This window comes from Vipera berus (assembly GCF_964194415.1).
Source record: "Vipera berus genome assembly, chromosome: 1".
Classification (NCBI taxonomy): Eukaryota; Metazoa; Chordata; class Lepidosauria; order Squamata; family Viperidae; genus Vipera; species Vipera berus.
In genome coordinates, this window is record NC_138202.1 from 336,172,506 (window position 1) to 336,197,462 (window position 24,957).

The 24,957-nt window shown below is 40.8% G+C and overlaps 1 protein-coding gene across 1 annotated transcript in view; it reads left to right on the forward strand.

The window, feature by feature from the left end:
• The window catches only part of EFR3B (EFR3 homolog B), a 103,866-nt gene that overhangs the window by 43,141 nt on the left and 35,768 nt on the right, over positions 1–24,957 (forward strand). The window contains exons 4-5 of the mRNA XM_081346344.1: positions 9,237–9,387; positions 18,069–18,190. Coding sequence (XP_081202470.1) covers positions 9,237–9,387; positions 18,069–18,190 — 273 coding nt within the window. The remainder of the gene's footprint in view (positions 1–9,236; positions 9,388–18,068; positions 18,191–24,957) is intronic.

Here is a 24,957-nt window from a genome sequence, read left to right on the forward strand (position 1 = left end):
ACCCCATTTCAGTATTGGGAACACTGCTGGTCATTCTAGATATGACTGTGAGACATCTGAAAAAATAGGCTTTTTATTCCTGTAACGCTATTGTAGTGAAAGACAGCAAGGAAGCGGTAAAAGGGATGGTAGCTAGAAGAGCAGATGATCTTATTTGTCTTTTTAAAATGCACAAGTTAGGCAATTTTTTAAAAATTAAAAATGGGCAAATTAGCAACTAGCTTGGGACATAGGAAGCTGCATTATACAGCTATGAGGCACATCAAGCCTAGACAAATTGCTTGCATCTCTTTAGATTCCCAAGCAGAAAAAGATGTTATTCCATTGCCTGGTATCTTGTGATGCCAGGGATTTAACCTACTCCTTTCTCCATCCATTCTCTGTAGCTGAGCTGCAGTAATTCATTCCTAGCAATCAGAATGAGTACTTCATGGCAGACACAACAGTACAGAAAGAACAACTGTATTGTTGCATGGTATTTCACAGAATAATGTGTTCAATGGAGTCTTTTCACAGTTACTAGTCAACCAAGGCTGACTTATGAATGGATTTGCAGTAGTCATTAGCTGACTATTGGGAGGAATGAGCTTAGGATGCAGAAAGTGGCTTTCTGGCATGATTTTCTGGGCTGATATTTTTCCTCATGAAATGAGCAAAATATAGTCTTGTGATTTAAATATATTTTCCATAACAGCCTGGGATGTTCTCCAAATGTTGATGGGGATTATGGGATTCTGATCCAATACACCATGCTGCAGAAGGCTGCTTGAATCTCTTAGCAGGTCCTAAAGTGATAGTGTTTTGCTTCTTGCCGCAGTTTGACTCAGCTGTCTAAGTCAATTCTATATCTATATTACTTCTCTTAGCACTTGCCGTTCATTTCACAAGTACAGCTGTGTTTTGAGGAGCTGCTGTTTATTGGAAGAAGAAATACATCCATGTATCTTGTGTGGGCACGTAGTTGCCAAGAATAAATTGCTGTTCCAATTAGAATTATCGGATGAACAGATGGAACATGGTCTGCAAATAGTTTTGGACTGGAATCCCTTTCTTAATCTTACCAGCCCAATGCAGATATGTAAATATCCCTGTTATAATTCACACTATGAATGGCTTTTATCTGTCATAAATAGACAAAAGGGGGAAAGAGGCAGAAGCAACATTAAGGCACAAAATAAAAAAGTTGTTCCAAGTCACAGAAAAGTCTTTTCACCTGAGCTGATAGTGTCTTCAGATTTGTATCAGAGGGATTGTGGTTAAGAAATTATTAATAAGATTACAAATAATGACAGATGTTAAGTTGTTGGAAGAAAAGATTAAGTCTAACCTACCTCTTAGATAACATCAATAGATGGTAGCACTTGGCGGACTAGGCAGGCAAATCTGGTTAGTATTTGACGGTGAAACAACTGAAAAATTGCAGAGTTGCAGACTTACTATAAGTCAAAAAACATCCTCCTGAAAGAAGACAGTACATTAGTTTGTGTTTGCCACAGCCTTCCTAATAAAGGAGAATATTTGTAGCTCAGGGTTGACATGAGGAGTTCTTGGTGCTCTCTGAGCTTGCTTGTTTTCTTGCAGACGTTTCATTACCCAACCTAGGTAACATCAGTGCTAGTTGGTGCTTCCTGCAATGTAGGGTCTGTGTAGTCATAAGTGCTGAGTTCAGCTGAAGAACATATTTTCCATTTACATCATAATGAAAAGGTTGAGGCTGACAAGGTAGGAACCAGCTGTTTCCAGGCTAGTGATGGCTATTATGTAAACGTACCATCACTACAAGATACTGAGTGGTGTGCAAAATATTTGTTATTTGGAAGGATGAGTGGAAGAAGTCTAGAATTTAAACACTTGAGAGAATATAGAAGTCAGGTTCTTTGTGTTCTTCTAAAGCTCAATAGATGACCTTCAGACTTTTCATTCCCTAACTAAGTAACATCATCAGCATGTGGATGGGTGAAGTTTGTTGCTTGTTTATATGTGGTAGCTTACCTTGCCACATTTGGGCAAGGTTGTGGTCTCTTTCTTGATCTTTTATTGGGCTATTATTCCCTAATCATTTATCTGGTGCTATTTTCTGCTTATCTGGATATTGATTGTTGAGGAGGATATACTCTGGCTTGTTTGTTTCCTAATTTTTTGGTTATATATTTTAAAAAGAATTTATCATTTATCTCTATGTATATATCTTTTAATGGCTGAGTGTCATGCTTCCAGAAATTATCTATCATTTTTGGATTTGAGTTTATCTAAAATGTTGACAGTTTTCCAGTTGAAATTGTGATTGGTTTTATCCTCTAATTCAGAGATTAAGGAATTTTCATGTCTTCTGATCGCCAAGTGATGTACAATCTTCTTTCTGCCTGCCTGTGGCTGTTACAAGCCATATAGTGTTTGCTGTAGATGACTTCTTTTGTTTCTTCTTTGAGTAGGAGTCTTTGGATTTGTTTTAGGTGTTTTGAATGGATTTCATTGAGTTGAATGCTACAATGATGTTAAGAAATTGTTGGAGTCTGTTAGTCTCTTTATACACTTATGATTGTGTATCATCTGACCCATCCACTGCGATAATCAAGTTCGCAGATGATACAACTGTGGTGGGTCTTATTACAGGTGGGGATGAGACAGCATATAGGGCGGAGGTACAAAAACTATCCATATGGTGTAGTAACAACAACTTGCACCTAAACATCGGCAAGACGAAAGAGATGGTGTTAGACTTCCGGAGAAAAAAGGAGGAACCTGCCCCACTTTACATCGGGGAGGACTGTGTAGAGAGAGTTTCCTCCTTTAAATTTCTGGGAGTCTACCTCTGTGAAGATCTGACCTGGAAAGTTAACACAACTCAGGTGGCTAGAAAGGCCCAACAGAGGCTTCACTTTCTTAGGGTCTTGCGGAAGAACAGGGTAGAACAACAGCTAATGACCCTCTTTCACCGGTCTACTATAGAGAGCGTCCTCTCGTATGGTATTGTGGTTTGGTATGCTGGTCTGACAGCCGCAGACAGGAAAGTATTACAGAGGGTAGTGAGCACAGCACAAGACATTGTGGGCTGTTCCCTGACACCACTGGATGACATCGCCAGGGCTCGTTGCCTTGGAAGAGTGAGGAAGATTCTCAGGGATGACTCACACCCTGGACGGTATCTCTTTACTCCCCTACCATCCGGTAGGAGATATAGGAATATAGCCAGCCGTACCAACAGGCTGAAAAATAGCTTTTATCCGTGGGCTGTTAGGCTTTTAAATGGGACATAATCTTATGCAGAATTGACTTGGGAGGCCGGTGTGTGGTGTAGTTGGTTCACATGGTGTGGTAGGATGGAGGGTTTGTTGTCACTGTGTGTTTTTATTTTTATTTATTTTAATCCCATTTATATCCCGCCCTTCTCCGAAGACTCAGGGCGGCTTACAATTTAAGCACAAACCAATGTGCTTAGCAATAGCCTTCATTCTATGTATATGCCTGCTTATTAGGGCTTTCGCCCCCCCCAAGCGGCATTATTACAAAGTCAGCTTATTGCCCCCAACAATCTGGGTCCTCATTTTACCTACCTCGGAAGGATGGAAGGCTGAGTCAACCTTGAGCCTGGTGGGACTCGAACCTGTACTAATTGCAGGCAGCTGGTGTTACTTAAGGAGGCATTAGCCCACTGCTCCACCAAGGCTCAACCACAGGATGCAGTGCCCAAACAACCTAAGGGACTGGAGGATTCATACAAAATGCTAAGACATTGATTCTCACAATATTCTCAACCAGACTGCTCTTGGGGGGAGAGAGCACGGGGGGAGGCTCAGCTAATCTCAATGTACACATGTTGTACTTTGACAATAAAGGTTTATTTGATTTATTTGATTTGATGTCTCTGAAAAGTAGAAGTACAGGAGAGTTATCCTTTTCATAAGTTGTGATTGTTGTGTTATGATCAGTTGCATGGCTAGGCATTTTTTAATGATAATTCTATTTCTGTGTGGACTTCCAGAAATCTCCAACCAAAATTATTACAGGTGAATACTGGAGCTAAGGCCTAACTAAGCAAAGCCTCCCATTCAACATTTTATATCCAGCCAAGATGCATGTTCTGTCAAGGCCCTATTTTTCTCACTTTTACTCTCTTCATCTTTCTTAAGGATGATTTAACGGGATTTCAATCATTTGCTGCAGTAGCAGCACTGACTGTCAGTTATAGCAGTCTATAAGTGCTCTAGTTTTCTGTTCTGTCAGGTGATTTATTTATTTTTCCTGTTGGCCAGACTGAGCCCTAAGGAGGACTGGCCCCCCTGTGTTTTCTGTTGACGTCAGTTGCAGTAGAAAGCAGAACTTTAGTCCCCTTTGGCTTTGTTAAAAGAAAGAATATATGCTGTTATGTTGTTGCCTGTGTTGCCCAGAGCCAAGGTAATTCTCATTTTTAGAATGCGTAAGTGCCCTATCTGAGGTAGGATATAAATCAAATCAACAGTAAGACCTCTAGTGCCCAGGTTTAATTGAGAAATATGCATAGGAAACTGAGATCGTATGAATAAATACACACAGGATGCAGTGCCCAAACAACCTAAGGGACTGGAGGATTCATACAAAATGCTAAGACATTGATTCTCACAATATTCTCAACCAGACTGCTCTTGGGTAGGCAATCTTTAATATATAAAACTGATTCTGCATTCTAGCCCCTTGTGCTCAGCTCCAATTGCCTGGGCTTTCAGCTGTTAGTGTGGAATGCCAACTTCACCTGCAATAAGGCCTTCTTTGTCCATTGAAGTAAATGAGATGGCTGACCTGGTGTGCGTTATTATGGGGGTCTCTCCCTTTTGGGAATGTGCCTCTTTTAAGTGTGACACCAACTATGATAATAGAACAGGGATGGTAGAGTGGCTGTAGTCATCCAAGACACCCTGATTGTAGTGCTGTTGCTTTCTAGATAACAGGTGTGATAACAGGTATGAGTCTCCAGATGAGGTGGGGTTCTAGGCATCAGACGGGATTCCTGCTGCTATCCTGGCCTTCTTACTCAAACTGCCTGATGACATATCATGATTGTCAGTGGAGTTCCCCAGGCTCATGTTATAGGAGGACTTTATTCTGCCTTGCCTGGGCATGGGGTCAGAGGCAGCTTGGAACATCTTGGCCACCAAGACAACTATGGAACCAGTTATACTGGGCTTGATTTATAGCAACAGTCACATTAGTTCTGTTCATCATCTTAGGGCAAAATTATCTGTGAACTTTTTCTAGCCTTGGATCCCAGAAAATCTGGAATATCAGTCCTCTAAAGGGAAAAAAAAACAAAGAGTGAACTTGATAAAGTATGGGTAAGAATCTTGATTAAGGATTACTCATAGCAATTAGAACAGCAAATATAATTATTTTCTGCTCATATTGCTTCTGCAGATGGCTACGCGTTGGCTTTGTTTAGGGTATCCCAGTTCCTGCTGGGAAAGGAGGGGCTGGAGGAACATCTGCAAGGCTGCTGTAAAGAATATTCTAGGCAATTATCAGATAAAGTCATTCAGATCCCCTGCCAGTTCAGTTGTGGAAAAATTTTGGAGTTGACTGAGGCACAATGTAGCACGGACAGGTTCAGACTTTTTGGGAGAAGATAAATGTTGTTGTACCTGAAGAAGTGGACAGGGTCCTTGGGGTTGTAAGTACAATCACCTATATGTAATAGATTTAGGACCTTCATAATTTATGTATGTGGTTGAATCCAGACAGCTTTTTCACAATCAATCTGTTATTCCAGTTTGTACTCATTCCTGAATCAGAAGGCCCTGCTTGGTATCCTGCCCTTGTCACTGCCTAATTAGACTATTGCAGTACACGGTTGCTGCCTTTGAAAACAATCCAGAGGCTGCAATTGAGCCAGAATGCACTGATAATTTTGGCTGCACTCCTGTATACCTATATGACCACATTACTTTGTGATCTGTACTTATGATGCTGGTTATTACCTATAAAGTGGTTCATAGCACAGGGCTGGATTATTTACAGTTATCTCTGATAGTCTCTGCCCTCCCATGAGATACTGCAGAGTCTTAATATTTAATGTAGTGAATGTTCTTGCTGTCAAATAGTGTCACCTAATGAGACCCAGGAAGTATGCCTCCTCTGTCAGAATGTCTGTTCTGTGGAATAGTATACCACCCAAAATTCAGATGGCCTTAATCATATTGGCTTTCTATAAAAAGTTAAAAACCTGGCTTTTCCCCAAGCACTGGATCAAAGCATTGGATTAGCCTGTCCTGTTCATATTCCAGAACTGGAATATGTTGTGATTTGGCCTGTTACGCTGCTATTGTGGTGTGTCTTTGTGTGTTTAGTTAGTTTTTTTGTGTTTATGCAAGCTTCTGGGAGTCAGTGTTGAATAGATATATAGATATATAGTCCTAGTTGAATAGATATATAAATCATATTAATAAACAGTTCAGTCCCATTTTTGCCTAGTCTACAGTGTCACACAACCTCTGCCAATGGATTGGAAAGAGTAATTTAAGATATCTGGCCCAAACCTCTGCTCAGTGCAGGAATTCTAATTAAACCATCCATGATGAAAGGCTGTCTAGAAAAAAGTCAGAAGAATCCCTTGCTATTAAATCATAAGAAAAATTAATACGGCCCTTTTATAATAAGTTATCCCTTGCTCCATCTTAATACTGTCTGCACTAACTGGCAATAGTTCTCCAGGTCTAGTGGTAGAGAATATCTCCTCTCCAGCTCTTTAGAGATGCTGAAGACTGAACCCGGGATCTTCTACGTATATGTTCTGTCACTAGGCTACAATTTTGCTCTGAATCCCTCCAGTGAGTCCCTTTTATTTACAGCAGTAATTGGCATATTTGAGATCTTCACATTTTTACTGTTCAGTGAATTATTGCATACTAGCTAAAAGGGAGGGATCAGATGCTTAGCTAATCTTGGAAGTTTAGTAGGGCTGGCTTGATTAATATTAGGTTGAAGGACAACCTATGAATTTTGGGGTTGTTGAATAGAACCAGAAACCTGTAACTCTACCAAATTATCTCTATAACTTTGCTAAAAAATTGCATGACTGCAGTCACCAATAATTAAGTATCACGTGAGAGTCTTTCTGTTAATATGCTTAAATAAATTGAGGTTTCAGCTTCTGATGCACCCAATTCTTCCTTCCAAACTAGTTTATGAATTAGGATGTAACTATCCACCAACACTCTAGCTTAGTTCAGACTTCCCAAACTTCACTAGTTATTTCAAGACATATTTGGAAAAAAGCAGTTTATAAAAATACATATTGAAATACGTTTCTACAGAAATAAAATGGAACAAACTAGGATGAACATCTGTGAAAGTACCATAAGTTAAAAATAGACTGATTTGTCAATACGCATTAAGAAAACTGGCAATGCTATGTGGCTGCAGCATATATTTCCTCCATTTCCCCCCACACACACACACACACAGAGAGAGAAACACTGATGCACTGTAATACTTACCACATGTCATACCTGGCATTTTGCTGTTGAGTTTGGAAACCTTGAGTTGAACTATTTTAAGACTCTCTACAATCCAAATAATAGACAGTGGCATTGTGTTCAACCTTTGCATTGTGTGCATCCAGTTCAACCTTTTACCAACCCCATTGAAAGTGAAAAGCACCAAAGTGCTCTCATGGAAAAAGGAGAAACCTCCACACTCCTGTGTTTGGTTATTCCAGTTTACAGAATATTTTTCAGAAAAACAAAACCTCAAAGCAGTGCCCTTCCCTCCCCTGCATCTTTGCAAATAATAGCAAAAGAAATAATCAGTGAACTCACCCTTTTCTGTATATGTCTCTTTGGGGTTTAAACCTTCCCTACTCCTCCTGCTATTTTCATGTGGTTGGGCCAAACCATGATTTATGTGTTCTCTTCCTGTTGCAGCTTGCTTAGGCACATACACTATGTTTCAAGAATGTTTTAGGATCTGGATTTCTCAGACAACTACTTTTATATTGGCAGCTGGATTTGCATAATAGTCTAAGCCCAAGCTTGATGGGGTTGGGTAGTGCTGGTTCAGCTTGTGACCTAAGCATGCTGAGTGAATGCAGGTCATTACATTGGAAAATATTTTCTGAACTCAGATTAAAATCTTTTATACTGCGTTTAACAAGCACCTGGGAAAAACTAGATTTTAATTTTTAATCAGGCATGAATCCCCTTGGCTGATCTGAGGCCAAACTCTTTATTGTGAATGAATAAAGGGAAGGACCGAGATGCTCTACGTACGGTCACTCATGCACTCGTTACCTCCCGTATAGATTACTGCAATGCTCTCTACATGGGGCTGCCCTTGAAGACCACCCGGAGGCTCCAGCTGGTGCAGAATGTGGCCGCGCGGGTTGTGATGGGAGCATCGCGATACTCCCATATTACACCCCTCCTGCGTGAGCTACATTGGTTACCGGTTGTCCTCCAGGTGAGATTTAAGGTGCTGGTTCTTACCTATAAAGCCCTACATGGCTTAGGCCCGGGATATTTGCAGGACTGTCTGCTGCCAGGAACGACCTCCCATCGCCCGGTGTGCTCACACAGGGAGGGCCTCCTCAGGGTGCCATCGGCTAGACAATGTCTGCTGGCGACCCCCAGGGGGAGGGCCTTCTCTGTGGGAGCGCCGGCACTGTGGAATCAACTTCCCCTTGAGCTCCAGATGGCCCCAGATCTCCGGTCCTTTCGTCGCAGCCTTAAAACATTTCTCTTCCATCAGGCTGACCTGGACTGACGATAGGGATTTTTAAGTAGAATATTTTTAATATTTTATCATTTTATCATTGGGGCTTGTGAGTTTAATCTTTTTTAACATTTGTATTACTGTGTTTTATTGTTGTTAGCCGCCCTGAGTCCTTCGGGAGATAGGGCGGCATATAAGTCCCAAAAATAGATAGATAGATAGATAGATAGATAGATAGATAGATAGATAGATAGATAGATAGATAGATAGATAGATAGATAGATAGATAGATAGATAGATAGATAGATAGATAGATAGATAAAGGAAAGTTTGAATAAAAATAAGAAATCATCCCCATACCCTCCATACCCTCAAAATTGAATTCAGATTGGCTGGAGTAGTAGAAAGTCTGCCCATCTGTGACAGCTTTCTCTAACTTTAACCTTCTGGATGATTTAGACTTCAATTTCCATAATTTTAGGCAGAACTTTTATTTTGGATGTAATTTTAGGCAGAACTTTTATTTTGGATGTATTTTTATACCCACTTATCCACAGGTATGTGTGCATTGCAATGGAAGCCTTGGATCAGCTGTTAATGGCCTGCCACTGCCAGAGCATCAATCTCTTTGTGGAAAGTTTCTTGAAGATGGTGGCCAAGCTGCTGGAATCGGAGAAGCCTGACCTGCAAATCCTTGGCACCAATTCGGTAAGCATTTCCTTTGGACACAGTCTAGAAGAGACTCAGTGATATTCCTAGTATATTAAGATACTCCCCTCTATCTTAAAATAGGAATTTAATAAAGTAAGCTACTGAGCATTGAACCTGGAAGATTCCAGTTCAATTCTCACCTCACAAGTTGTCCTGTTTCAAATAGTAACTTACTTAAGGCAGAATAGAATAAGACATCCAAACAGGAGATTGATCTACTGTTTCCAATGGAGGACAGAACTCAGGGTTGCCTCTTCAATCAGGCTGCAGGCAACTGTCTTTAATTAAGTGTTATTCCCTTGCTTGGCAAGGAGCTTTATTCTGCTCTCCTAGGGTTTGGAGGCAATACATCTTCTGATTACTCCAATTGTTCTGATGGACCTATATATGATCAGTTTCAGGTGATTCTTAGCTTAGTGTCTCCTGGGGCTGACATTGCATTTCTTTAGCTTGAGCAACTGAGTCAAGTTCTGGGCCATAATAGCTGATCTTAGGAAAGGGGTTCTTAGCATCAAGACTAAATAACCAGCTTGATCTGGGATGGGAATGTGCTACTGCTAGGTATCATCACCATACAGCTGATCTGTCAACTCAGAATAATGGATGTCTTCTGACAGTGGTTTGATACAAGTGCTAAACAGCTGTGAAGAAAATCAAACACTATGGGATTCCACAAGTGAGAGACCAACAAGTACCACTACCTCCTTCATAGGAGATGGAAATACAGTCCCTTTCAGCAAGGTGTGGACTGAATTCTCCCTAACAACTCAAAGGGGCTTGGAGATGCATGAATCAAATTCACAAGTGACATAGGTCATACCATAAAGTACAGGCTAAAATAAGTACCATATAACATTACAAGATATTGTGATATCCCACTGTGCCTTTGAAAAGTCAGGTTTATGGAAAATTTGAGCAACTGACAGCAAAGTGTTGTGCTATAAGAAATCATAATCACCAAGGAGTAGATCCTCTTGCCCAACAATTTCTAACAGGACAACTTTAAATAAGACTATTAGACAACAATCCAGTGACCAAAAAGTAGAGAAATACAAGAGCTTCACCACTTATATTTCCATGATGTAGACTCAGACATGAACTCACACACATGTTCCACCAGATTACCTTTCATATTTGTCTACTGGCTCTTCAGCCACCTCTCTGTTGCTTCATCTCCTGGAGAACTTGTGTAATCCAGAAGAATTCCTTGAAATTGTCCAACAGCAAGAGGCCACATGGAAGCAATCTTGTTGAGAGCTCTAATCACACACTCCCAATTGAACCGATCAAGTAGGTGCTCAATTTTTGTCTATATTCTTTCTCCACATTGTTGGCAAGTCCAAAGTCCAATCCATAATCATCAATCACACCAAGCAAATACACCACACCCATGCTCCCTAACTCCTAAATTGTTCTGTTCCAGCCTACGACCGGCCCTGTTTGAATGTCAGGGACAACCCCTTTTTATAGTCAACAGGCTGGGAAAACCCAACCAAATTTATTTACAAAGAAAGCAAAAGTTCAAACAAGAGTTAAACCAAAAGTTCAAAAAAGAGTTAAACAGGAATAACAGACCAGGATTCTAGCAGAAGATCTTCAAACGGTTGCCTTCAGCAACCAGCACCTCCCACACCTTCCCCTTTTATCAGCAGTCTCAAGGCGTGGCTCCTCATTGCCTTTCTCTGTTCTGCTCTGCTGGATTGCCTTCTGCTCCTATTGTCCCTGAATAGATCCAGCTGTGAATCATCTACGTCCAAAACCTCATGCTCACACAGCTGTGTCTGATGAAGAACATGATGGGAGGGGCCAGGCTGAGAGTCCTGCAGTGCATCAGAGCCTCCCTCTGACACCAAAGGCTCTCTAAACCCCTCCTCCTCCTCTTCAGAATCATCAGACTCAGCTGCCGGTATCACAGGCTGACACTGAATCACAACATAAATATATAGTTTTTCTTCAAACCAAACCAAACCAAACTTTATGCTTCATCATTTTTTTACTTCCCTTCCATTCTATCTTCTGTCCCTCTCCCCCAAGAACTTAATTCTTACTCAGGTTCTCCAGGTTTAAAGTCATCACCCTCCCCAAAGCTTGTCCACAGAGACATCTCACTCAAGGAATAGTTACAATGAACCACAACAACTCACTGAGTTGCTGCTAAATGTTCTTATTGGAGTTTGTTTTTCAATGACTGGTTGGAATTGCTTATGTTCCTCTTCCTCTCCCAAGGGACCCTCAGTGACCAGGAACCAGATTCCTTAAGCAAACACCTCCATCTTCATCAGCCCAGAAAATTTGACCCAATAGCCTTATCTCTACTGCCACCAAGTCTCTCTTCTGCTATACAGCTGCAGTAATGATGACCCCCACCTCAAATGGCCTTCAAGACTATTACCATGCTGCACAATTATATTCTTTACACATCTTATACCAGAGTGCAAAATAAGTAATATTTTTTCTGGGTTATACAGCTATGCAATTTATGGTGAACCAAGCTGATTTCAGAGACCACCCAATTTCTAGCGTTTTTACTATATAAAAATCTGTATCATTGTCTTAAGAGATTCTATTAATTTCTGAAAATATCTTAATTGTCAAGGGCAAAATGATTTAAACTTCATCTCACCCATTTTTGGGGGAATGCAGTGTTGTACATGCCATTAATAAGCCAAGTGTGGGCCTTCATCTAGAGAAAGCTGCATATCTCCCACTTTATAGAGATGCTGATAGTTAATGAGCCTTCTCTAGCAAGGTCAGATGGTCTTAGTCCTAATTAGGATGGCAGAAATAAGTGCAACCTCCTTCCTCTCTCCTTGCATGGCCGAAAGGGTTTCAGAAAGAAGAAATCATATCCAGAAGGAATGTTAGGTGGAGCATAATGATATGGAAGTCTTGCCTTTCCCATCAGCTGACTAGAAAGGCAGTGAAGGTAGAAATGAAAAGAGAACCAATAAAAATTAATTTGGTGTGTGGCAGCAGGCAGCTGTCTTTGCTTCTGTTAAGTGCAAAATAAATCCTATCTCATCTGGTTGGCCAGATGCAAGTCTCCTAATCTGAGTTTACTGTTTGGGAGGGAACAATTGTCTGTATCAGAAATGAACTGGAGTGATTTAGAGGTAAGAACATCTTTGAAGGGAGAGTGGTTGGATTTAGAAAAAGAGTTGATATGTGCATCACACCTGTGCTTTTATTTAAGCTGTAAAGATTTGTTAGCATTAAACAGCCTCTGGCCTATCCAGTAGAGGAGGAGAGGAGATAGCAAAAGAAGTATAGAAATTCCCATCCACTATAACATAATTTCAGTGCCTTTAACTTAATAAGGGAAAATGGGAGAAGAAAAGTAAAAGGACAAGGTGGGTGATGTAGAGGCAGGAAGATCTGAACAGCATTTGAGCTAGACCTTAATTAGATGTCTGCAAACATTGGAGTCCATGACATATGAATACATGAATCACTTGGTAGCCATCTAAACAAAGATAGATACTCCACTCAGTGAATAGAGAAATCATGCAACCTGAACACTCTCCTTTATTCCTATGTTTTATTTACAAGGGTATCCAGGAGACGTGGAATAACTCATATGATGTACAATGTCTGTAATATTTGCTAGCAGAGTACTATTAAATTAGAAGGGGAATGGTCACAATGATGAGAAATGTACAATGAAAACAGGTTTAGGAACATGTATTTATATGTGTTTTGTCTGTACACATAATACAATATGCTGGGGGGTTTTTTTACTGAAGAACTGCATTCATAAAGAGTTATCTGTGAAACAGCCAATATTTATTAGTATAGTATGTGCAACATCATCTGTGATTAATCAATTTAGGTACCACCCAACTCCAAACTAATTCTGGGCAATGTACACTAAAACTAAACATAATAGAAAATACAATAATTATAAAAGAAGAAATTTTTAAAAAACCAACCGGTTAACCACATCCACATCTTCAAACAATCTCACCGATGCAAGTCTTCAGCCACCCTAATCCAAGACCTCTTGTTGGGAAAGAAGAAAATAAATATAGGTAATGGAAAATCTTCATACAGAACTTTAGGAATTAACCATGCTGTCCATGTCATTTGCAAAAAAGAATTTGAAGCACTATAAGTCAACGAGAAGACTTAAGAGGCTACACTACTCTCATTGTAGAACCCAGATGCTTGTGTAGAGATTAAGTAATTCATTCCAGAAACTCAGCTATGTGCCAGTTTAGACCATATGGAGACAAGCAAGGATCTTGCGGTCCTTGAAAGATTCTGATATGTAGATATTAATGTTTCAACCAATAACAGATTGCATAAACATAAAAGGAATCTCAATTAATATGCAGATTATTTTTTACATTATTAAATTCTGCCGCTTTTATTCAAAAGGAGTACAATTGCCTGATTCCACTGAAGATGAATTCTCCCTTTAGGCTCACACAGAAAGGAGTTTTCTTTTAAGATGGCAGCTGCTGCAATGTTCTTCTGCCTAATTTTTAAGAAATCCTGTTTTCCTCTCCCTTGAATGCCTGCATTGAAAAATAGACACTTGAGCTAAATAGTGTTTATCATAATATGCAGAGTTGAGCAAATCTGCTTTATGAATTGTCATATCCCCATCGTTCCACATGTACACCCACACCCTTTTTTGTATATTTTTCTTCATACATTTAAATTCATCTCCCATTCCAAAAGCTCCTGAGGCACGGGAGTTTTGCCATCTGCCAAGATGGATATCGTGAGTAGGCATTGAAAATATGATTGCTTTTTGATTATCTAAAATGCTATTACCAGGTTAACCCCAAAATGGGAAGAATGGTGGATATTTTTAAAAAAACTATTTTGTCCTCAGCCTGACTCTCATTGTAATCTACGAGACTGGCCCTTTTCTGTGGGTGAAGTTTTGCAGAAATAGCACCTGCAAATCATGAGCTGGGTCAAGTGGAGAGTATATGTTTATGGAAATAATGGCTTAAATTCATTCTTTACAGCTTACTGATCAAAATTCAATTTGAAATGGAGGCAAATGATTATCATAAAGTAGGGAACATGCATATACCATTGGCCTGGCAATCCACCTAAATTAGAAATTTGTCAAGGATCCTCAGGGATTGGAGAAAAATTCTAAACTGAGTCGAGGTATGCAAATAGAAATAGAAACACACTGAGTAGTTAATAAAACATTGAAAACAAAAGTATTGTAACAACAACAACAAAAATCACGAATGGTAATCACATGACCCCGGGATGCTGCAACTGTCATAAATACTTGCCAGTTGCCAGGCACCCATATTTTGATCATATGACCCTGCCAGTAGTGTGACAGTTGTAAATGCGAGGATTGGTCATAAGTCACTTTTTTCAGTGCCACTGTAACTTTAATAGGTCATTAAACAATAGGTTGTAAGTTAAAGACTACTTGTAGAGATTAAGAGTAGACCAAGTTTTAAATACCTATCTTCACTGTTCCTGTTTAAAACACATTTGTACAGATGAAGTACTGAATTCTGTTAGGAGTTATTTGGTCATATTCATATCGACAATCTTTAAAAGAGTCCTCAAGACTTTTGCTACTTTATTATTTTTCAGCCAATAAATGCAATTCCCCTCATTTTGAAATATCATTCTGAAGAAAGATACAATTTTACAGTGTTTTATTGTGCTTAAAGTAGCAGCTAACTACAAACTGAATTTCTCCCGTTGCTTTGTTTTATATGTCCTGGGAAGATTGGATGATAAAACTGCACTAATATAATTATTCAAGACTATTGTGTACTTACTTCAATTTCTTTCTCTGTCTTGGCTGTTCTGGAGAACTACTCCCTGCAGCTGGAGAGGTACCAGGATTTCAAAAATTAGATGGCATTATAACATACATTTTTACATAGGCAATATTTAAAATTAATTCGGTAGAAAATGTTCCTGCTGTTTATGAGAAGAAGCTCATAAAACTATTTTGATAGAAAGTGAAGACATTCCAGAAAAATATGCCTGCATACATTTTGGTCTCTTCACAGGAGAGGCCGCTATGATTCGTAGTTGGGAAGAGTGAAAGTGAAGTTTTAGAAAATTGAGGCAGAAACTCCACTGAACTCAGTGAGATTTAAGGACAGATGAGAATTCCAGACATTGAAGTTAATGTTTCCCTTATTTTAAATCTTAAGAAACCTGTTTTGCTTGGGTTTGGGTTTTGGAATGCATCAGGCTTCTGTGGCAGATGCTCCAGGTTGCAAATGCTTTTACATCCCACTCTGCTCTGTAAAAGGCAGCATATAATCCCCTATATTTTATTCCTTCAGCAACTCCGTGTAGTAAATTTGATAACTTCAGAGTCACATATGCACAGGGCTTTTTTTCTCATAGAACGCTCAGAACGGAGTTCCGGCACCTTTTTTGGATGGAACCTTGTAGGTTAGGCAAGTCAGGTTGTAGGACATGTGTGAGTTCCGGCACCTTTTTCTTTTACAAAAAAAGCACTGCATATGCAAGGATAGAATATTATTTGTCCCTTATGCAGGAAATATAATGTAGTATACTGGTAAAGGATTAGATTGGGATTGGAGAGATTTATTTACTTGCTGCCTATCTCATGGGGCTACTCTAGCAGGCTTATAACAGTAAAAACAGAGAAATGAAAAGAAGTGTAAACATAACAGTAGTAATGTAATGGAACTATAGAATAAACCATGAAAAAGAAAACAATGACATGGCGATATGAGAATAAAGGATGGGCAGGTAGGATCCAAGTTCAAATCCAGACTCAAGATGGGAAACTTCCTAGGTGGCATCAGGCCTGTCTTTATCACATAATTTGCAACATCTCTATATTCACTTGTTTCTTGACTTTTAGCTCAGTTCTCTCATCTATTCCCCCCAAATCCATCACCCTCTATGATATTTTCCTGTTGAATCCCCTGGCTTTACATTTAAAATGGTGCAAAATTCCAGCTAAAATCTGCTTTTTCCTCTCCTGTCAGACACGTGACACTCACTGTCATAATCTTGTCAGCTGTTCCCCACTGAACTAATGGAAAAACAATCCATACCAAAACTATGAGTCTATATTCTGTATCTCTTAACCATAAAAAAGCCAATTGAAGCTGAAATTTCCATAATCAGGAATCATTTCATCCTTTTCCTTCTGATTACAAAATGTTTTGCTGGTCCTGTCTCCATTAAATGAATTCAGGAGAGAAGCTGCGGAGACCTTAACCTATAAGAGACTTTGAGAGCTAATAAAGAGCCTCAGATAGGAGAAACTTAATCCAGAAATGATGTAAAGCCTTACATAAGGTAGAGCTGCATAGATCAAAAGCTGCTTGACCCCATCAATCTAGAAAACATTTCTGAGATTGGGGTAATCTGTTGCCTTTTATCTAAAGTTGTGCCCAATATCACAATCCCTTATACCACATATTTATTTTATGAGTGCAAGATGTGGTTTGTACTGCTGACCACCATCCTGACCTGCTTACAGACATTATTATTATTATTATTGATCATCGCACAATCAGCCAGATGTTCAGACTGCATTTGGCATTTTTGTCTACCTATTGAGTCCTTACCAAGGACCTGGGATAGGTAGATATGGATGTTTGAATTGAAGGTATTACAGATATATTACACTGCCTTGGTGGAGCAGTAGGCTAATGCCTCCTTAAGTAACACCAGCTGCCTGCAATTAGTGCAGGTTCGCATCCCACCAGGCTCAAGGTTGACTCAGCCTTCCATACTTCCGAGGTAGGTAAAATGAGGACCCAGATTGTTGGGGGCAATAAGCTGACTTTGTAATAATGCCGCTGGGGGGGGCAAAAGCCCTAATAAGCAGGCATATACATAGAATGAAGGCTATTGCTAAGCACATTGATTTGTGCTTTAAATTGTAAGCCGCCCTGAGTCTTCGGAGAAGGGCGGGATATAAATGGGATTAAAATAAAAATAAATAAAATATCGTTGCAGGATGGATGTTCCTAGTAAGGCTGCCTTTTGCATTTGACTAATGGTGAATTTGTCAATGCCAGTAGTGTTCAGGTGGTGCTCCAGTTGTTTTGCGATTGCACCCAAGGCACCTATTACTATTGGTACTGCCCTTGCTTGCCTTTGTCACAGTCGTTCTATTAGTAGGTCTTTGTATTTTGTTATTTTCTCCAGTTCTTTCTCATCTATTCTGCTGTCTCCAGGCACTGCCACGTCTACTATCCAGACTTTCTTATTGACAGTTGTTAAATCTGGGGTGTTATGTGGCAGGTGCTTGTCTGTTTGAATTCTAAAGTCCCAGAGCAGCAGCAACAGCAATAACAATAACAACAATAATAATAATAGCGCCTTGGGTGCAATCCCAAAACAACTGGAGCACCACTTGAACACCATTGGCATTGACAAATTCGCCATTAGTCAATTGCAAAAGGCAGCATTACTAGGAACTGCTTCCATCCTGCAACAATATGTATAATACCATCAAACATCCACATCTGCCTATCCTAGGTCCTTGGTAAGGACTCAATAAGTAGACAAAAATGCCAAATCCAGTCTGAACATCTGGCTGACTGTGCGATGATCAATAATAATAATAATAAATAAATTAGAATACAAGAATAGACATTATTTGATGATTTTAATAGATTGGTTCATGAATGTAGTATTTTTATTGTCTCCTGTTCTCTGCCCTGATGCTCCTTCCTCTTCTCCAGTTTGTGAAGTTTGCAAACATTGAAGAAGACACCCCATCTTATCACAGGAGCTATGACTTCTTTGTCTCCCGCTTCAGTGAAATGTGCCACTCCAACTATGATGACATGGAGATCCGGACCAAGTAAGTAAATAGAGACTCTAAAAAGAATGCAGAGAAGACCAACAAAGATGATCAGAGGGCTGGAGGCTAAAACATATGAGGAACGATTGCAGGAACTGGGTATGTCCAGTCTAACAAAGAGAAGTACTAGGGATAACGTGATAGCAATCTTCCAGTGTTTGAGGAACTGTCACAGAGAGAAGGGAGTTAACCTATTCTCAAAACACCTGAAGGCAGGACAAGAAGCAATGGATGGAAACTTATCAAGGAGAGATCCAACCTAGAGTAAGGATAAATTTTCTGACAGAACAATTAATCACATGGAAATTGTGGGTGCTCCATCACTGGAGGTTTTTAAGAAGAGATTGGATGGCCATTTTTCTTGGGCAGCAGGTTGTACAAGAAGATCTCCAAAATCCCTTCTAACTCTGTTATTCTGTAGACCTAAATGGATGCTGGTGGCTTTAGCAGCCTAAAAAATTCTTGTTTTTCTACTTTTGTGTTCCCAACCCGCCACTCAGCAATGGTGTTAACCAGATAAAAACTTAGTGTGTCCTAAGCTTTGTTACTGATGACCGTGATTAGATTTTTGAAGAGCATAGACTGCTGTTCAGATCTTTCTTAGATTTATGTTATGATTCGGTTTACTGTGCAGACTCAGAAAATGGATACATTTAGTAACAAGGTTATATATATTCTGCAGATAAAGCCATGTGGTAGCTTTACATAGCACGGAACGCTGTTACCTTCCCACCGTAGTGGTCCCTATTTTTCTACTTGCATTTTTACGTGCTTTCGAACTGCTACCGTATTTTCCGGCGTATAAGACGACTGGGCATGTAAGACGACCCCTGACTTTTGAGAAGATTTTCAAGATTTTTCGTCTTATACGCCGGAAAATACTTACATGCCAGTTGCCAAGTGTCCGACACAAGCCCGATTCAGCCCCGTCTGATGCAAATGGTGCAAAGCCACGCGCTCTTCTAGGCCAGACTCTGCAAACAGCAACCACCGTGGGAACTCTGAGTCCCCGCCTTTCGGCAGCCTGCACGACCAAGCGCGATCCGGCTTTGAGATAGCATTTGCAGACGGAGCAGCCACCGCGTCTGGAGCCAAGCTCCCCCCAGGAGACGGTTGGCCAGGTGGGCCCGGAAGACGCGCTAGAGAGCCGGGCTTGGGGCGGCCATGCCGAGGCTGGCTGGCGAGGGCCGCTGCATGGTCTGCGGGCAAGAGGGGCGCCAAGTACCGCTGTTCCGCATTCTGTGACCAGACAAGTGATTCTTCCGGTCGGCGCGGGTCAGGCGGTGCCTCGGCAGGAGCAAAGGTGCTCCCTTCCTACTGTTGAGCAGCGCGCCTCTGGGGACCGCCTGCCCCTCCTCTTTTCAGGGACCTGACAGCCAGCATTGGAAGCGCCAGCATGGCCAGTCCTACAGAGAGCAATGGCGGCGGCTGCAGTAGCCGCCCCAGGAGCTGACGAGAGTTTGCCCTCCATCACCCGTTCGCCATCGGCCGCTTAACCACAGGTCGCCATCGCCTACCTCCATTCACCCAGCGATCCCGCCGTCCAGCAGAAAAGAGAAAAGATCAGAGAGGTGAATAGTATTTTCCGGCGTATAAGACGACTGGGCATATAAGACGACCCCCAACTTTTGAGAAGATTTTCATGGGTTAAAAAGTCATCTTATACACCGGAAAATACGGTAGGTTGGCAGAAGCTGGGACAAGTAACAGGCGCTCACTCTGTTACATAGCATGCTAAGCTCTTAAAGCAGATTACAAAATTTCATGGTGTGCCCAGCTATTTACATGGATATTGTTCATGCTATTCCCTTTCAGGGTAAGCAGCATTATACCAAACGTAGAAAAGGCATAAGAAATAACCAAAGATACTAAAATATGAAAGAGAAAAAAGGAAAAGAAGAAAATGCTAAATCTAGGTTATAACAGCTCCTTTAATTCCATCTTCATACATTATCTTCTGTCCTTGAAAGCTATTCTAGTTTCCACCACAGACATATACCATCGTATACACTGCCTTTCATTCTTAAACCTCTCTCTTTTTAAAGACTGCATCAATTCCATCCAGTCACAACTGAATAGGATGTTTTATGACAATTCTTTCAATTTTTTCTATCCATTAACATGGTCTATGTGAAGCAGCATAAGGAAGTAGAATACAGAGAGGTATAATAGGTGGGTTTGATATATAGTTGATTTAGATTTCCTTTCCTTCCCCATGCCTTTAAGCTTACTCTTTCTGTGCTTTGCATAATGCAAATTACCTAGTCTAATGGGCATATATGTACTGTAAATATGTACTGTATGTAAATACAAACCATATAAATATTTATTTATACCCCACCTTTATTATTTTTACAAATAAGTCAAGGTAGCGAACACACACAATACTCCTTTTTTCTCCTGTGTTCTCCACAACAACAACCCTCTGAGGTGGATTTGATTGAGAGAGAACAACTGGTCTAAAGTCACCTGGCTGGATTTCATGGCTAAGGCAGGATCTGAACTCATGATCTCCTGCTTTTTAGCTTGGTGCCTTAACACAGGGGTTTTCAAACTTGGCCCTTTTATGACTTGTGGACTTCAACTCCCAGAATTCCTAAGCCAGCATGCATGGCTGATGAATTCTGGGAGTTGAAGTCCACAAGTCATAAAAGGGCCAAGTTTGAAGATCCCTGCCTTAACAGACCAAACTAGCTCTTGTACCAAACTTCCACAATATGACCAAATATTATACAATATGACCAAACTTATACAATATATATTATATAAGAACAAACTGTAATATAAGACATAGAATGATTTACAGTAGTATAACAACCATGTTTCAACAATAGGCTAAACTACAAACTAAACTCCATTTTAATAAAGTCTAGCATGCTATACTAATCAATATGTAGCAACTAATAATTGAATATTGCAGAAAACCCTATCTTTCAATTGGTGGAATTGAATAGTAGTTTCCTAGATTCACTTTGCATTCATAGTCGCTTGCTAGATTCACTTTTTAAGTCAAAGCAGATTTTCAGCTACTGAGCATCATTACATAATTTCAAATGGTGTTATGTCTTGGAAAAAAATCCTTTTTTTAATGGCCAAACTCATGATATTTACAAGATTTTAGATTAAATAAAAAGAGAGCAGTAGGCGCCATCTAGTGGTGTAAATAGATGCCGAGTTGCCACTGCACCCCCTCAAACATAACAATTCTCAGGAGAGGAAAATGTGCTTGTCTTCCAAAAACGGCCAAAGAGACATAAAACTGGTGTGTTGCAGTCTTCCCCTCCACACCATTCTACCCACATGCAGTTTGTGAGCACATCTGTGGGATCAGCTCCCCCAGTTTTCACCGTCAATGGTGATGTCCAATGTATCTCTAAAATTTTTCCTGTGGTTCAGTGTTTGGAACCTAGATAAATTTGGGAACAGCTAACAGTACCTGCTGTTCTAAGGACAAGCAAAAGCAACAATGAGAAACATTAATTCTTCCTTGTATATCATATGTTCTGCATATTATTGGAGAGGCTGCCTTCCATTCTCAGGTTTTCTAGGGCACGTGACAGTCTAGAAATTCTGCATGAAGGCGAGAGGCGATGTGCTGAATATGTGTGATTAGCATTTTAAATAGTGATGATGTTAATCCTAAAACAGCATCTTGGAGAAGGAAGAGACTATTTAGGCTGTGAAGTATTAGTGAAGTATTAGTACCCATTTTATAAAGCCATAGTAAGACCACACCTCGAATACTGCAGCCAGTTTTGGTCACCATATCACATAAAGATGTTGAGAGACTGGAAAAAATTCAGAGAAGACCAACTAAGATGATCAAAGGCCTGGAGACCAAAACATACAAATAATGGCTGCAGCATTTAAGTTTGGCCAGTCTAAAGAAAAGAAAAAATAGGGGAGACATGATAGCAGTGTTCCAGTATCTGAGGGGCTGCCGTAAGGCAGAGGGGGACAGGTTGTTCACCAGAACACCAAAGGGAAGGACAAGAAACAATGTTTGGAAGCTGATCAGGGAGAGAGGCAACCTGGAATTAAGGAGAAACTTCCTGACAGTAAGGACAATCAACCAATGGAACAGCTTACCCCTAGAAATCGTGGGCGCTCCATCACTGGAAGTTTTTAAAAAGAGACTGGACAATTATCTGATGGAAATCATATAGGACCTCCTTCTTGAGCAGGGGGCTGGACTAGAAGACCTCCAAGGTCCCTTCCAGCTCTATTCTATTCTATTCTAAAGTCTATTCTGCTAATAAAGGCCGCCTTTTTATCACCTCTGTATCCCGTTTTTCAAATATTCAGTAAGCTTTTGTTGTACTATATTAGCTTTTGCTCTCCCATTTTCCTTTCAGTATCTCCCTTTTTAGACCTCCTATTTACATTTATTATTAGATTCTTGTCTTGCCTTTGTTTTTGTTCAGCTCAAGGCAGGAAGACAGTATTATGTTTAATATTCCCACCTCCTGTTTTTCACACAACACATATGAGGTAGGCTGGACTAAGAGAGAGTGACTGGCCCCAAATCACCCAGCCAGTCTTCATCCCTAATGGAGCAGAGAAATTGTCTTCTGATTTCTAGTGCAGCAGCTTAACACTACATCAAAGTGGTTCTCAAGTCAGTTAAAGCTAACCGAACCTTTTTCGTCCCTCCTCTGAAAGGGAAATTTGTCAGCAAGAGAAGTCGAGAATTTATTGAACCACATTTGGCAGAAGCTTTGTTTTCCAACAGATGTGATGATGGTTATAGTTCTGCATCACTAATAATTCATACCATTTTAGAAGATCAGAGAAGGGTGTACATCTTCACTTCTCAAGTAGTTAAGTACAGAACACATTCTTCGCTTAGAATAAACTCCCCACCCCAAGCTCACCTAACAGACTGTTTGCTTGCTCTGTGAGATCATTCTTTATATTCCTTCTACCCTCTTACTTTTCAAGAAGCAGTGTTACAATAAACTATAGCAGACAGTTGCTCAAGAGTATCCTTCTCATCCATTACATTTGAGCGCCTAGTGTCGCTTCAAATACATAGCTTCCCTAAGCATCTTTTTCTTCTGTTGAAACTTCCCTAACAAACGCCTAGTATAGTAATCTATACAGAGATGTTAACCCCTGTGTTGTTAAACCTTTGTCAAGGCAAATTGAGGAAAAAAGAATGAAGTCCCTCCAAGAAAGACAAGATCCATAGCCTGGAACCAAATCCCTGAATCAGTTAGACCAGGGGTGTCAAACTCAATTTCATTGAGGGCCGCATCAGCATTGCAGTTGCCCTCAGGGGACCGGGTGGGTATGGCCTGGGTGGGTGTGGCCTACTGGGTGGGCGTGGCTAGAGTGCATATGGCCACGCCATATGTAGAGCATGGCCAGCTCTACATCGTTTGCATCAAGGGTGCCTGTGGGGGCCTGGGCAGGAGTGGGACAGATCTGAGGGTCTTTGGCAGAAGGAGGGTCTCTGGGCCAGGGCCAAGGCAGTGGGGACCGTTCCCTCACTGTTTCCAGTATGGCTTCGCGGGCCGCATGAAACCACTTTGGGGGCCGGATCTGGCCCCCGGGCCTTGTGTTTGACATGTCTGAGTTAGATGAATCAGGCCTAATACAAAAAGTCTCACTCTGTCATAATGGTTCATGCCTTTTCTAATTCGTCATGGTATGCAAACTCAGGGGTAAGTATTTGCTGCAGACTTAAAACCTGTTTTCTTTTGTGCCCAGAACGCTATGAAATTAAATAAATCTGGTTTTCCAAACTTGAGTGTAAAGTGTACAGAGAATGGTTTCCCAGTTATGGTGTCCAGCATTAACTTAGTTTATAGGCAGAAAGAATAGATGTAACAGGAGCATTTCCTAATTCAAATGGCTTTAAAATCAGAAGAAGCAACTTTGGCTAAGTTGAACTTCCTCTTTCATTTCAATACAGGTTTTCCAAAATTTAAAATGTCCCCTCACGGTGTCCAAGCTGTATTTGAAGAATTCCTGATTAGACTTTCCTAATTAGCTTGACTCCGTTATCAAACTGCTCTATAAAGAAAAACTGGTCCAATGCTACATTTGAAATCTAGATACAGTCATTTAATTTAATTTAATTTAATTTAATAATTTAATTTCTATACCGCCCTTCTCCCGAAGGACTCAGGGCGGTGAACAGGGCAATACACAATAAAAATCAGATACAAAAATTAAAAAACCATTAAAAACCAATTAAACATCATGCCCATAAAATCAATACATATTAAGTTAAAAACTAATTTTAAAAAACCCAACCCCACCCCGTCAGACCAGGCCAGCTTGTTCGAAAAAGAATGTTTTAAGATCGCGCTGGAAGGAGCGAAGGTCGGGGGCCGTCCGGAGCTCAACCGGTAAGCTGTTCCAAAGGTCTGGCGCGCCCACAGAGAACGCTCTCCCCCTGGGGGTCGCCAATCGGCATTCTTTGATCGGCGGCACCCTGAGGAGGCCCTCTCTGTGGGAGCGCACTGGACGGAGGGACGTTGACGCCGGTCGCAGGTGTTGCCGTAGGTAATCCGGACCCATGCCATGAAGGGCTTTGTACGTCATAACTAACACCTTGAACCTCACCCGGAGAGCAACCGGTAGCCAATGCAGCTCGCGGAGCAGAGGTGTAACATGGGAGTATCGGGAAACTCCCAAGACAACTCGCGCGGCTGCATTCTGCACCAGCTGGAGTCTCCGGGTGGACCTCAAGGGCAGCCCCATGTAGAGAGCATTACAGTAGTCTAGACGAGAGGTCACGAGCGCATGAGTGACTGTGC